At 46.7% G+C, this 13,432-nt stretch overlaps 1 protein-coding gene across 2 annotated transcripts in view; it reads left to right on the forward strand.

The window, feature by feature from the left end:
- The window catches only part of NT5DC2 (5'-nucleotidase domain containing 2), a 24,165-nt gene continuing 10,733 nt past the window's right edge, over nt 1-13,432 (forward strand). The window contains exon 1 of one of the 2 annotated variants that reach the window (XM_082639614.1): nt 1-288. In XM_082639614.1, the coding sequence (XP_082495740.1) occupies nt 69-288 (220 nt within the window). In that variant the 5' untranslated portion in view covers nt 1-68. Of the gene's footprint in view, nt 289-889; nt 981-13,432 lie in introns of those variants that run through there. The other variant, XM_082639615.1, reaches the window with a different exon arrangement.

The raw sequence follows: 13,432 nt of genomic DNA on the forward strand, positions 1-13,432 counted from the left end.
GGGCGCGCAGTAGTAGGACGGCGAACGGGCCGGAGGGCTGAGGGCAGCGCGGGCGGCGCGCAGCGGGCATGTCGGGTGTGGGGCTGCGGGCGGCCGCTCGGCGCTGCCTGCCGCGCCGAGACCACGGCGGGCCGCGAGCCGCCTCGTCCTCGCCCTCCTGCCCTGGTTGCGGCCCCCCGGGTCCCGGCGCCCACTGCCCCGGCGCCCCGCGCTCGGCGCCCGCCGGCGGCGCCGAGCCCAGCGCACACCTGTGGGCTCGATACCAGGACATGCGGAGACTGGTGCACGGTAGGTTAGCCCGAGCGGGAGGAGCGCCGGGCGTGTAGCCCTCTCGGCGGCACACGCGAGCCTGGGCGACGGACCGACGGACCGAGTTCCAGGGCACCACTCCCGAGTCGTCCCGGGCGCCGCTCCTCGCGGGGAGCACCGTGGTGGGGCTCGCCAGGGCCCCAGAGCCCTAAGGCCGGGCAGCCCTTCGGGAGGGACTCCGGCGGAGGGTCCTGGGGGCTTCTGGGGACGCCCGGAGGCGGGCGGGTGCGCGGTTTGTCCCTCCGCTCAGTGTTCAGGAGCTCGGGGTTCCTGTAGCGGCCGCCGGAAGGCGGGCCCCGCCGTCTTTCCTCAGGGTCCCGCCTGTTGGGAGGCCGAAGCGGAAACGCCCCCAACCCCTTGTTCTCTTCGGGGCCTTTAGTTGGGGCGGGAGTACTGGGGACAAAGCCAGCCAGCCGGCGGCGCTGGCCGGAGCGGGCTCCTAGAGACTCCCGACTCAAAAGATGCCGACTAGACTTTTCGGACGCTTCTAGATTCCGCCCTGGAGTCTCGCGCTCTCAGCCCAGGAGGGGAAGGCGTTGTTTGGAGAAACGACACCAAGTCGCCCAAGTCCCCTGGAATCCAGAAGGGTTGCTGCTTCCTTGGCCAGGGCACTTACTCCTCTATCCTCTCTCCCTCTGCAAAACGGGCAGATGAGGCCCCAGGGCACCCTGGTGAGGCCAGAGGGCTGAATATTTGTTCTGGTCTCTGGGGCCCTGCCTCTTTAGCAGACAGATGTGGTTGGGGCTTGGCCCTATCACTGACCAGCTGGGTGGCACTCAGCAAGCCTCTTCCTTTCGGACCCTCAGTGTCTTACATCGGAAAACAGTCCTGGGGCCTCTGTCACAGGGTTGTGGTGCTGACTCGGAAAGAGTCCAGGAATGGACGGGGCAACTTCAGGAGGAGCCCCTCCGCGAGTGGCATAGCTTTTGTCATCTGATAAGACAAAGTGGTCCTGTCTGGAAGATTCCATCTGCCTGAACGAGGGCTTCCACTCCAGCTGAGTAGAGACCTGGGAGTAGTGTGGGTGGACAGGACTCACATTTTGAGGAGCTGAAGGCAGAATAAGCCCTGAGGAATGGTGGTTTTGAAGCCCTTGAGCCTCTATCAGGACCATCCCTGCCTCCCCCCGCCACCCAGTGGACAGGGCATACATGGGGTGCCGTTTAAGGAGCTGTCTTTGCTCTGGGCCTCGAGCAGACCCTCTGTAGAGCAGCCTGAGAAGCCTGCATTGTAGGTGTGGGGGAGAGACATAGGGAAGTCTAGTGGGCTTTATCACTCAGGGCCCACTTGGATCTTCAGATCTTCACAGAGACCCCCCCAAATTCCTCTTGATGTGATAAGGGCAAGGTCATTTCCAAGATGCCATAATGAGTGCCGGGATGGACCAGCCTTGCACCCCTGGGTCCTAACTGTCCCCTTCTGGCTGGGTTTTCTTGGGGGAGATTCTGGACATTGAGACATGCTGATGCCTGTGGGCAAAATTTGCCGGGGAGCCAGGCCCCAGGCCAGCCCCTCCCCCCCCAGCCTCAGTGTGGTGACACTGGAAGGCTAGGTGGAGGGGCAAAGTGATTGAGGCAGGTAGGGTGACCTGAATTCAAATCTCAGCTCCATGGCCTATTGCTAGATGGTTTGAAGCAAGTGACTTTACCTCGCTGCACTCCAGTTTCTTCCTCTGGATGATGGAGGAATAAGTGTGATCACCTCATGGGGTTGGAGTGAGCTCTAAGGCACCAGCAGCAGCTGGGAGGATGGCCCCCACAAGTGAGTCTCATGGCTGCCATTGAGAGGAGTTGGCCTGGAAGGTGGGGGCTGGACAGTGAGACCAGTGAATTTGGGAGGCTGTTGCAGGTGGGGGGCGTATCTCCTCACCTGACCCCATGCACCACCAGAGCCCTGTGGAAGAAACTGGGGCCTTCTGGTCCCCAGAGCTATGGTTTTCTCAGTCTAGAAGCTGGGTCAGGAGGCCAGACCTGTGGGCTGCTTCCCGATCCTGCTTTGTTCCTGGGAGGGTGGTCCATCCCTGGGAATATCCTCAAGGGCAGAGGCGAAAGCCTGGATTTGGCCAGAACTCAGTGCCAGGAAGGGGCTGCACAGCCAAGCAGACCCCTGCCCTCCTGGGGAACTACTTGGCTTTGTGCTGAGAGTCACAGATGGCACCCAGGAACTCAGGACCGTGGGAAGGGACATCTCAGAAGCAGCTTCATAGCTGATGTCAGCTGTGTTTCATGTGCACCCAGGTGAGGAGTGTTCCATCTGCACCCATGAATCTGAAGCAGCTGCTCTTCCAGGCCTAAGGGCCACCAGAGGAACCAGCTACACCTGTTCCCCCACCCACACTCTGTACTTGTCTCCAAAGGAAAGGGGATGGGTGTGAAGCCTGTGTTCCAAAGGGACCTCTGAGGCAAATGTCTGCTCCATGGCCAAGGGCTTCTGCTTCAAGACCACAACTTGTGTCTGAGACAAAAATTAATTCCCTGGAGGCTTGGGCTGTTTGGGCCTCAGCCACAGGCTAGAGGTCTCAAGAACGGGGCTACCTGGAGCCCCTGCAAGGCAGTGTGCTGTGTGTGCGCCTGGTCCTGCCTGCTCCCCTCTGATTCCCTGCAACCCGTTTCCTTGAGGGAAACGGGGGACAGGGAAACATGGGCTCCAGAGGTGCATTGCCCATTTAATCCTACATCTGCCACGGGTCCAGGTGGGAATGCTGCCCAGAGCACGTTCTGTATGACCCTCTTTTTAATTTTGTAGGTTGGTACAATTTTTATTCCCCCTTTAGAGACAAGGAAACTGAGCCCCAAAAGGTAAGGTGTGGTAATTTTCCTGAGGTCACAGCCATGCGAGGGAGGGCTCGGTCTGCTCTCTCTGACCTCAAAGCCCGTGCCCTTTCCCCATCCACCTCCCCCACTGCACAGATGGGGAAACCAAGGCAGATAAGCCTGGGAACCCTCAGCCCCCTAGGGAGCAGCCAGGGGATTGGGGGTGGCTATGACTGTATCCTCAGAGGAGAGCAGCCTGGGTAATGACCCAGAACCCACCACATGTCCCACCTGTCATAATTAGCAATGTTCCCTGCCTAGAGGTGATGCTGAAAACTCGGCCTCTGTGCACCAGTGCTGAATCAAGTCTCGGAGACAGTTTTAGGTGAAGTAGAAGAGAATAGCTTTACTGCTTTGCCAGGCACAGGGGGACGCAGCAGGCTCCTGCCCCAAAACACTATCTCCCAACCCAGGAGGAGTTGGTAAGTTTTTCTAGCAATGGTTCAAGGGTGGGGTTGCTGAGAAGATTAGGGTGTGAGCAGGGTCTGCACTCCTTTAATCTCATCTCAGGTGGTCTCCTAGTCTTGATGAGCTTCTCTGGTTCCTCAAACCTTGCCTCAGGTGGTTTCTTGGCTGCTCCTCCCTTGCCTCTGCATCCTTTCCCTTCTTGACTAACAACTGTTCAAATCTGCCCTTTGGAACCCAGGGAAGGTCATGGAGGCTGGAGTCTGTTCCCTACAAACAAGAAATGAGGGACAGAAAGGCTTCTGTGCCCAGGAGCCCCACAGGGTCCTGCTTGGTTTCACTCCCCCCTTTTCTTTGATACTCCTCTCCTCAGTCTTGAGGAAAACAGATGTTGGACAAGATAAGGAATAATCGTTTTGGATAGAAATGTTAATCATAAACTTGGCAGAGGGACTCGGTTGTAATCCCACTTCAATTTTATCTTTCCCCAAATCTTTCAGGGAATAGGGTGATGGCCACTCAGGCTATTTCCTGCTGAAACTGGTCATAGATACCAAATTAGAAATATTAGAGGGTTTCCCTGATGGTGCAGTGGTTAAGAATCCGCCTGCCAATGCAGGGGACACAGGTTCAAGCCCTGGTCCGGGAAGATGCCACAGAGCAACTAAGCCCATGCACCACAACTACTGAGCCTGCATGCCACAACTACTGAAGCCCATACGCCTAGAGCCCATGCTCCGCAACAAGAGAAGCCAACACAATGAGAAGCCTGTGCATTGCAATGAAGAGTAGCCCCCGCTCGCTGCAAGGAGAGAACGCCCGCACACAGCAACGAAGACCCAACACAGCCAAAAATAAATAAATAAATTTATTAAAGAAAAAGAAAGAAAGAAATATTAGAAATACTTGAATTCCTAGTCCTGGATCCGAGGAGTCCTGTATGATTAAGATCTCAATCCCTTAGTCCGCCATTTTGGTGCAACAGACCCAAGTTAAAGGTAAAACGAGTGACAACTGGATCTTTAGTAGACGGTGTAGATCTCACTTCCTTAGAAATTCAGGAGAATAAATCAGAAACCCAGTCTGGAACTGGGCTGTTGTAGCCGGTTGTTTCCAAACAATTCCCTGTAAGGGAGAAAACTCACCAAGTCAATCCTGAAGACCCGGAAATAGGAAGCTCACCACATATCCAGCAGTTAAGAATTATCAAGAGAATCAGCATATGAATCTATAGTTTTGTGGGGGAAAGTAAAAGGTATGAGAAAGAATAAGAAAACAAAACTTCATTCCACTTGTTGGAACAAACACTTAAGGTTTCCCAAAGGGTGAGATGTCCACTTCTTAGGGGTCTTGTTCGCTGGCTGAAGGCAGGCGTGGCTGGTCAGTCTCTGGTGATCATCTTACTCTAGTGTGATGTACCCATGGTTTTACTCCATCCAATTTCAGAGAAGTATGAGTGGTAAGAACATCACAGGCTCCCTTCCATTTCTCTGCAAGCTGCTGCTCAGGTTCTTGTTCTTTCCACACTTTCAGCAGCACCCTGTCTCCTGCTTTGAAGGGATGAAAAGGGAGCTTCCAGGCGAGGGGGAGACCTGTGAGACGCAAACTCATGCATAGCGGTTAACAATTGACCAATCTGTTGTACATCCTGCTTAATTTATTTATTTGAAGTATAGTTGATTTACAATGTGCTAATTTCTGTTATACAGCAAAGGGACTCAGTTATACACATACATACTTTTTTTTTTTTAAGCTGCTTTGGGTCTTCGCTGCTGTGCGCGGTCTTTCTCTAGTTGCAGCGAGTGGGGGCTACTCTTTGTTGTGGCATGCAGGCTTCTCATTGCGGTGACTTCTCTTGTGGCGGAGCACGGGCTCTAGGCGTGTGCGCTTCAGTAGTTGTGGCTCATGGGCTCTAGAGTGCAGGCTCAGTAGTTGTGGTGCACGGGCTTAGTTGCTCCGTGGCATGTGGGATCTTTCTGGACCAGGGCTCAAACCCGTGTCCCCTGCATTGGCAGGCGGATTCTTAACCACGGCGCCACCAGGGAAGCCCTACATTATTTTTTTATAGTCTTTTCCATTATGGTTTATCCCAGGAGATTGGATATAGTTCCTTGTGCTATACAGTAGGACCTTGTTGTTTATCCATTCTTTTTTTTTTAAGATTTTTTTTTATAATGGACCATTTCTTTTTTTAAGTCTTTATTGAATTTGTTACAGTATTGCTTCTGTTTTATGTTTTGGTTTTTGGCCACGAGGCATGTGGGATCTTAGCTCCCTGACCAGGGATCAAACCCACACCCTCTGCATTGAAAGGCAAAGTCTTAACCACTGGACTGCCAGGGAAGTCCCTGTTCATCCATTCTAAATGTAACAGTTGCATCCAGTAACCCCAAACTCCTGGTCCATCCCTCTGCCTCCCCACCTCCCCCCTGGCAACCAAAAGTCTGTTCTCTATGTCTGTGAATCTGTTTTGTAGATAGGTTCATTTGTGCCCTATTTTAGATTCCACATATAAGTGATATATGTGGTATTTGTCTTTCGGACTTAGTTCACTTAGTATGATAATCTCTAGTTGCATCCATGTTTGCTGCAAATGGCATTATTTCATTCTTTTTTTATGGCTGAGTAGTATTCCATTGTATATATTTACCACATCTTCTTTGTCCATTCATCTGTCAATGAACATTTAGGTTGTTTCCATGTCTTGGCTATTGTGAATAGTCCTGCTGTGAACATAGGGGTGCATGGATCTTTTTTGTTGTTGTTGTTGTTTGGTTTTTGGTTTTTTTTTTTTTTTTTTTTTTTTTGGCAGTACGCGGGCCTCTCACTGCTGTGGCCTCTCCCGTTGTGGAGCACAGGCTCCGGACGTGCAGGCCCAGCAGCCATGGCCCACAGACCCAGCCGCTCCGCGGCATGTGGGATCTTCCCAGACTGGGGCACGAACCCGTGTCCCCTGCATTGGCAGGCGGTCTCTCATCCACTGCGCCACCAGGGAAGCCCCATGTATCTTTTTGAATTATAGTCTTGTCTGGGTATATGCCCAGGATCGGGATTCCTGGATCATATAGTAGTTGTATTTTTAGTTTTCTGAGGAACCTCCACACTGTTTTCCATAGTGGCTGCACCAACTTGCATTCCCACCGAGAGTGGAATTCCCTTTTCTCCACACCCTCTCCAGCATTTGTTATTTGTAGAATTTTTTTTTTAATTTATTTATTTTATTTATTTATTTTTGGCTGTGTTGGGTCTTCGTTCCTGTGCGTGGGCTTTCTCTAGTTGCGGTGAGTGAGGGCTACTCTTCATTGCAGTGCGCGGGCTTCTCATTGCGGTGGCTCCTCTCGTTGCAGAGCACGGGCTCTAGGCCCGTGGGCTTCAGTAGTTGCGGCACGCGGGCTCAGTAGTTGTGACTCACGGGCTCTAGAGCACAGGCTCAGTAGTTGTGGCGCATGGGCTTAGTTGCTCCGCGGCATGTGGGATCCTCCCAGACCAGGGCCCGAACCCATGTCCCCCGCATTAGCAGGCGGATTCTCAACCACTGCGCCACCAGGAAGCCCTATTTGTAGACTTTTTAATGATGGGGATTCTGACCGGTGTGAAGTGGTACCTCATTGTAGTTTTGATTTGCATTTCTCTAATAATTAGTGATGTTGAGCATCTTTTCATGTGCCTACTGGCCATCTAAATGTTTTCTTTGGAGAAATGTCTATTATGGTCTTCTGCCTGTTTTTTTTTTTTTTTTTTTTTTTTGTTTTTTTTTTTTTTTTTTTTTTTTTGCGGTATGCGGGCCTCTCACTGCTGTGGCCTCCCCCGCTGCGGAGCACAGGCTCCGGACGCGCAGGCCCAGCGGCCATGGCTCACGGGCCCAGCCGCTCCGCGGCATATGGGATCCTCCCAGACCGGGGCACGAACCCGTATCCCCTGCATCGGCAGGCGGACTCTCAACCACTGCGCCACCAGGGAGGCCCCTGCCTGTTTTTTGATTGGTGTTTTTTTTTTCTTTTTTTTTTTGGTTTTTTGTTGTTGTTTGTTTTTTGGCCGCACTGTGCAGCTTGCAGGATCTTAGTTCCTCAACCAGGGATGAAATCCGCACCCTCAGCAGTGAAAGTGCAGAGTCCTAACCACTGGACCTCCAGGGAATTCCCTGGGTTGTTTGTTTTTTTGTTGTTGTATGAGCTGTTTGTATATTTTGGAGATTAACTCTTGTCTGTCGCATCATTTGCAAATATTTTCTCCCATTCCGTAGGTTGTCTTTTTATTTTTTGAGTGGTTTCCTTTGCTGTGCAAAAACTTGTAAGTTTCATTAGGTCCCATTTGTTTATTTTTGTTTTGGGAGACTGACCTAAGAAAACATTGGTATGATTTATGTCAGAGAATGTTTTGCCTGTGCTCTCTTCTAGGAGTTTTATGGTGTCATGTCTTAACGTTTCAGTCTTTAAGCCATTTTTAGTTTATTTTTGTGCATGGTATGAGGGTGTGTTCTGACTTCATTGATTTACATGCAGCTGTCCAACTTTCCCAGCACCATGAACTGTTTTTCTTTCTTTACTCTTAGGAGCCAAGAATGGTCTCCTGTACATAATTTCTTAAGGGCTCAATCCTCGCCTGCTTCTAGGGGCCACCCACATATGGAGGAGAGCAACTGGCAAGCCCTTGTTCTATTTTAGATGAGTTTCCTGGCATAGCTTAGCAAAAGTGCTTCAGGGTGTGATTCATCTTCTTAGCCTTTCTCATAGATTGGCGTCTCCGTGCTGAGTGAAGTTTCCATTATATACCTAAAGCTTTGTTTACTGTTTGTGTTATTTCTGCTATGAAAGCAGATCCATGGTCACTCTGAATAGTAGAGGGAAGGCTGTACCTAGGAATAATGTCCTTAAGAAGAGCTTTTGTCACTTCTGATATTTTTTCTGTTCTGGCTGGGAAGGCCTCTACTCAACCTTGATCCACGTGCAATCCTTGTAAATCTTTAGCCAAAAACTCGTTGAAGAGGGCGGGGGAATTTTTAAATCCCTGTGGCATCCCAAGTCTGATGTAGCTCAGAAAATTCAAGTTCGCAGCAATACAGGAATATGTCCGAAATCACATATACAATGGTCAATTAGTTTTACCATAGTTACTCCATTTTGACTTTCAAATGCACTCCCCTCCTCATTGTCAAAGCAGATGTACAATGCGTGTCTGAAAGGCCACAAAACAGGCCTTTTTTTAAAGTTAAACCATGTATAAGCCAGTGACTTCCCCACACCTCAACACATGCAGATTTTTTTCATCATTTTCCCTCTGGTTGCAAATCTTTCAGTAGAAAGCATTGATAATCAAAATAGCTGTCCCCCAATGCCCGGGTGATACAGCTGTTTGACCTGGTTGTAGATCATGTCCCTCCATACTAGGCCTCCTTTATATTTGCCTAGTTAATCCACACCGGGGGAAAACTGATCAGGTATCCTGAACAAGCTCAGAGGTAATACGTTAATGAGGAAACATTTTATAGGACATACATTTTATCATTTATACCCAATTGTCACACAAGCATTGTACATGTGCCTTAAGCAGTAGACCCAGCTCAGTGGTATGATATGAAATTTATGAGAGACTTATATTTGTCAGAAGGTCCTTCGCATAAATCTTGAAGATGAAGCACTTCTGCAAAAGCATCAGAGTACAATAACTGTCTATAAATGACAGAAGGACTTAAAGGATGCAGTTAAACATCTGATTACAATGTAATCGATAAAGAAACTTGGTTACAATAACCAGAATTACAACTGATTATATTTGATTTGTACCAAATCTTAATTAAATGTCTCTCTCTGAGATGCCTCAGGGGCCCTCTGAAGCATCTCAAAGTTAGCTGGAGGTCAAAAGAACTTTTAGAAACTGCCAAACAATGCTATTTACTTAACCAAAGTGAAAAGATTTTAAAGGTGAATACAGATCACTTAAAGGCAAAGGAACTCACAAGCTGTTATCAAAAGCAGTATTTCAAGAAAACTTTAGAGGAAGAAACCAAATCGTCTTGTCCCAGCCCACTCCCAACAAAATTCATTTACCCAACTAAATTTCCTTTTCCTTTTCCGCAGATCTTCTACAACTTTCTGTAAACATTTTGCCCCTTTTCCATTCAAAATCAACCAGCTCTAGGGCAAAAATCACTTTTTTTTTTCCTTAGGAAAATGCAGTGCCATTCCTCATACCATCTTTTGTTCAAAACATACAACCTACTTTCCTTAAGCAACAGTGAATTGTCTTCAGCACTCTGTAGATTTATAAACATAAATACCAATAATGTCTAAAGACACGTGCTTTCCTTTTTTTAAATATTTATTTATTTATTTATGGCTGTGTCGGGTCTTAGTTGTGGCATGCGTGCTCTTCTTTGCGGCGTGCGGGGCTTCTCTCGTTGTGGCACGCGGGCTCCAGAGCGTGTGGGCTTATTTGGTTGCCCCACAGCATGTGGGATCTTAGTTCCCCAACCAGGGATCAAACCCGCATCTCCTGCATTGGAAGGTAGACTCTTAACTACTGGACCACCAGGGAAGTCCCAGACATGTGCTTTCTTCTACAGAATCACAGGGTGGCACCAAATACCTTTAGTTCCTACATACCTTTAGTCTCTCTGCAAAGGAAGCCAGTATTCAGTAATTAATGTTTCAGTACCTTATTTTACTTGGAAATGGCCTACCTATTCAATAAACTTCCATCATTTAACTTAATTTAGCACAACTCTACAATTTTAAGTTACCAAGCATCAGGAGAGATTATTCTTAAGTAGACTTCCTAAAATACTTATTCATAAAGAGTTTACCCAAAAACTCTTTTTTTTTTACATCTTTATTGGAGTATAATTGCTTAACAATGGTGTGTTAGTTTCTGCTTTATAACAAAATGAATCAGTTATACATATACATATGTTCCCATATCCCCTCCCTCTTGCGTCTCCCTCCCACCCTCCCTATCCCACCCCTCCAGGCGGTCACAAAGCACTGAGCTGATCTCCCTGTGCTATGCGGCTGCTTCCCGCTAGCTATCTACCTTACGTTTGGTAGTGTATATATGTCCATGCCTCTCTTTTGCTTTGTCACAGCGTACCCTTCCCCCTCCCCATGTCCTCAAGTCCATTCTCTACTAGGTCAGTGTCTTTATTCCTGTCTTACCCCTAGGTTCTTCATGACATTCTTTCTTCTTCTTAAATTCCATATATATGTGTTAGCATACGGTATTTGTCTTTCTCTTTCTGACTTACTTCACTCTGTATGACAGACTCTAAGTCCATCCACCTCATTACAAATAGCTCAATTTCCTTTCTTTATATGGCTGAGTAATATTCCATTATATATATGTGCCACATCTCCTTTATCCATTCATCCGATGATGAACACTTAAGTTGTTTCCATCTCCTGGCTATTGTAAGTAGAGCTGCAATGAACATTTTGGTACATGACTCTCTTTGAATTATGGTTTTCTCAGGGTATATGCCCAGTAGTGGGATTGCTGGGTCATATGGTAATTCTATTTGTACTTTTTTAAGGAACCTCCATACCGTTCTCCATAGTGGCTGTACCAATTCACATTCCCACCAGCAGTGCAAGAGGGTTCCCTTTTCTCCACACCCTCTCCAGCATTTATTGTTTCTAGATTTTTTGATGATGGCCATTCTGACTGGTGTGAGATGATATCTCATTGTAGTTTTGATTTGCATTTCTCTAATGATTAAAGATGTTGAGCATCCTTTCATGTGTTTGTTGGCAGTCTGTATATCTTCTGTGGAGAAATGTCTATTTAGGTCTTCTGCCCATTTTTGGATTGGGTTGTTTGTTTTTTTGTTATTGAGCTGCATGAGCTGCTTATAAATTCTGGAGATTAATCCTTTGTCAGTTGCTTCATTTGCAAATATTTTCTCCCATTCTGAGGGTTGTCTTTTCGTCTTGTTTATGGTTTCCTTTGCTGTGCAAAAGCTTTTAAGTTTCATTAGGTCCCATGTGTTTATTTTTGTCTTTATTTCCATTTCTCTAGGAGGTGGGTCCAAAAGGATCTTGCTGTGATTTATGTCATAGAGTGTTCTGCCTATGTTTTCCTCTAAGAGTTTGATAGTGTCTGGCCTTACATTTAGGTCTTTAATCCATTTTGAGCTTATTTTTGTGTATGGTGTTAGGGAGTGATCTAATCTCATACTTTTACATGTCCCTGTCCAGTTTTCCCAGCACCACTTATTGAAGAGGCTGTCCTTTCTCCACTGTACATTCCTGCCTCCTTTATCAAAGATAAGGTGACCATATGTGCGTGGGTTTATCTCTGGGCTTTCTATCCTGTTCCATTGATCTATCTTTCTGTTTTTGTGCCAGTACCATACTGTCTTGATTACTGTAGCTTTGTAGTATAGTCTGAAGTCAGGGAGCCTGATTCCTCCAGCTCCGTTTCTTGTTCTCAAGATTGCTTTGGCTATTCGGGGTCTTTTGTGTTTCCATACAAATTGTGAAATTTTTTGTTCTAGTTCTGTGATAAATGCCAGTGGTAGTTTGATAGGGATTGCATTGAATCTGTAGATTGCTTTGGGTATTAGAGTCATTTTCACAATGTTGATTCTTCCAATCCAAGAACATGGTATATCTCTCCATCTATTTGTATCATCTTTAATTTCTTTCAAAAGTGTCTTATGATTTTCTGCATACAGGCCTTTTGTCTCCTTAGGCAGGTTTATTCCTAGATATTTTATTCTTTTTGTTGCAGTGGTAAATGGGAGTGTTTTCTTGATTTCACTTTCAGATTTTTCATCATTAGTATATAGGAATGCCAGAGATTTCTGTGCATTAATTTTGTATCCTGCTACTTTACCAAATTCATTGATTAGCTCTATTAGTTCTCTGGTAGCATCTTTAGGATTCTCTATGTATAGTATCATGTCATCTGCAAACAGTGACAGCTTTACTTCTTCTTTTCCGATTTGGATTCCTTTTATTTCCTTTTCTTCTGATTGCTGTGGCTAAAACTTCCAAAACTATGTTGAATAAGAGTGGTGAGAGTGGGCAACCTTGTCTTGTTCCTGATGTTAGAGGAAATGGTTTCAGTTTTTCACCATTGAGGACGATGTTGGCTGTGGGTTTGTCATATATGGCCTTTATTATGTTGAGGAAAGTTCCCTCTATGCCTACTTTCTGCAGGGTTTTTATCATAAATGGGTGTTGAATTATGTCAAAAGCATTGTCTGCATCTATTGAGATGATCATATGGTTTTTCTCCTTCACTTTGTTAATATGGTGTATCACGTTGATTGATTTGCATATATTGCAGAATCCTTGCATTCCTGGAATAAACCCCACTTGATCATGGTGTATGGTCCTTTTAATGTGCTGTTGGATTCTGTTTGCTAGTATTTTGTTGAGGATTTTTGCATCTATGTTCATCAGCGATATTGGCCTCTAGTTTTCTCTCTTTGTGACATCTTTGTCTGGTTTTGGCATCAGAGTGATGGTGGCCTCATAGAATGAGTTTGGGAGTGTTCCTCCCTCTGCTATATTTTGGAAGAGCTTGAGAAGGATAGGTGTTAGCTCTTCTCTAAATGTTTGATAGAATTCGCCTGTGAAGCCATCTGGTCCTGGGCTTTTGTTTGTTGGAAGATTTTTTATCACAGTTTCAATTTCAGTGCTTGTGATTGGTCTGTTCATGTTTTCTGTTTCTTCCTGATTCAGTCTTGGCAGGTTATGCATTTCTAAGAATTTGTCCATTTCTTCCAGGTTGTCCATTTTATTGGCATAGAGTTGCTTGTAGTAATCTCTCATGATCTTTTGTATTTCTGCAGTGTCAGTTGTTACTTCTCCTTTTTCATTTCTAATTCTATTGATTTGAGTCTTCTCCCTTTTTTTCTTGATGAGTCTGGCTAATGGTTTATCAATTTTATCTTCTCAAAGAAC

The sequence above is a fragment of the Mesoplodon mirus genome (assembly GCF_964341445.2).
Source record: "Mesoplodon mirus genome assembly, chromosome: 12".
Classification (NCBI taxonomy): Eukaryota; Metazoa; Chordata; class Mammalia; order Artiodactyla; family Ziphiidae; genus Mesoplodon; species Mesoplodon mirus.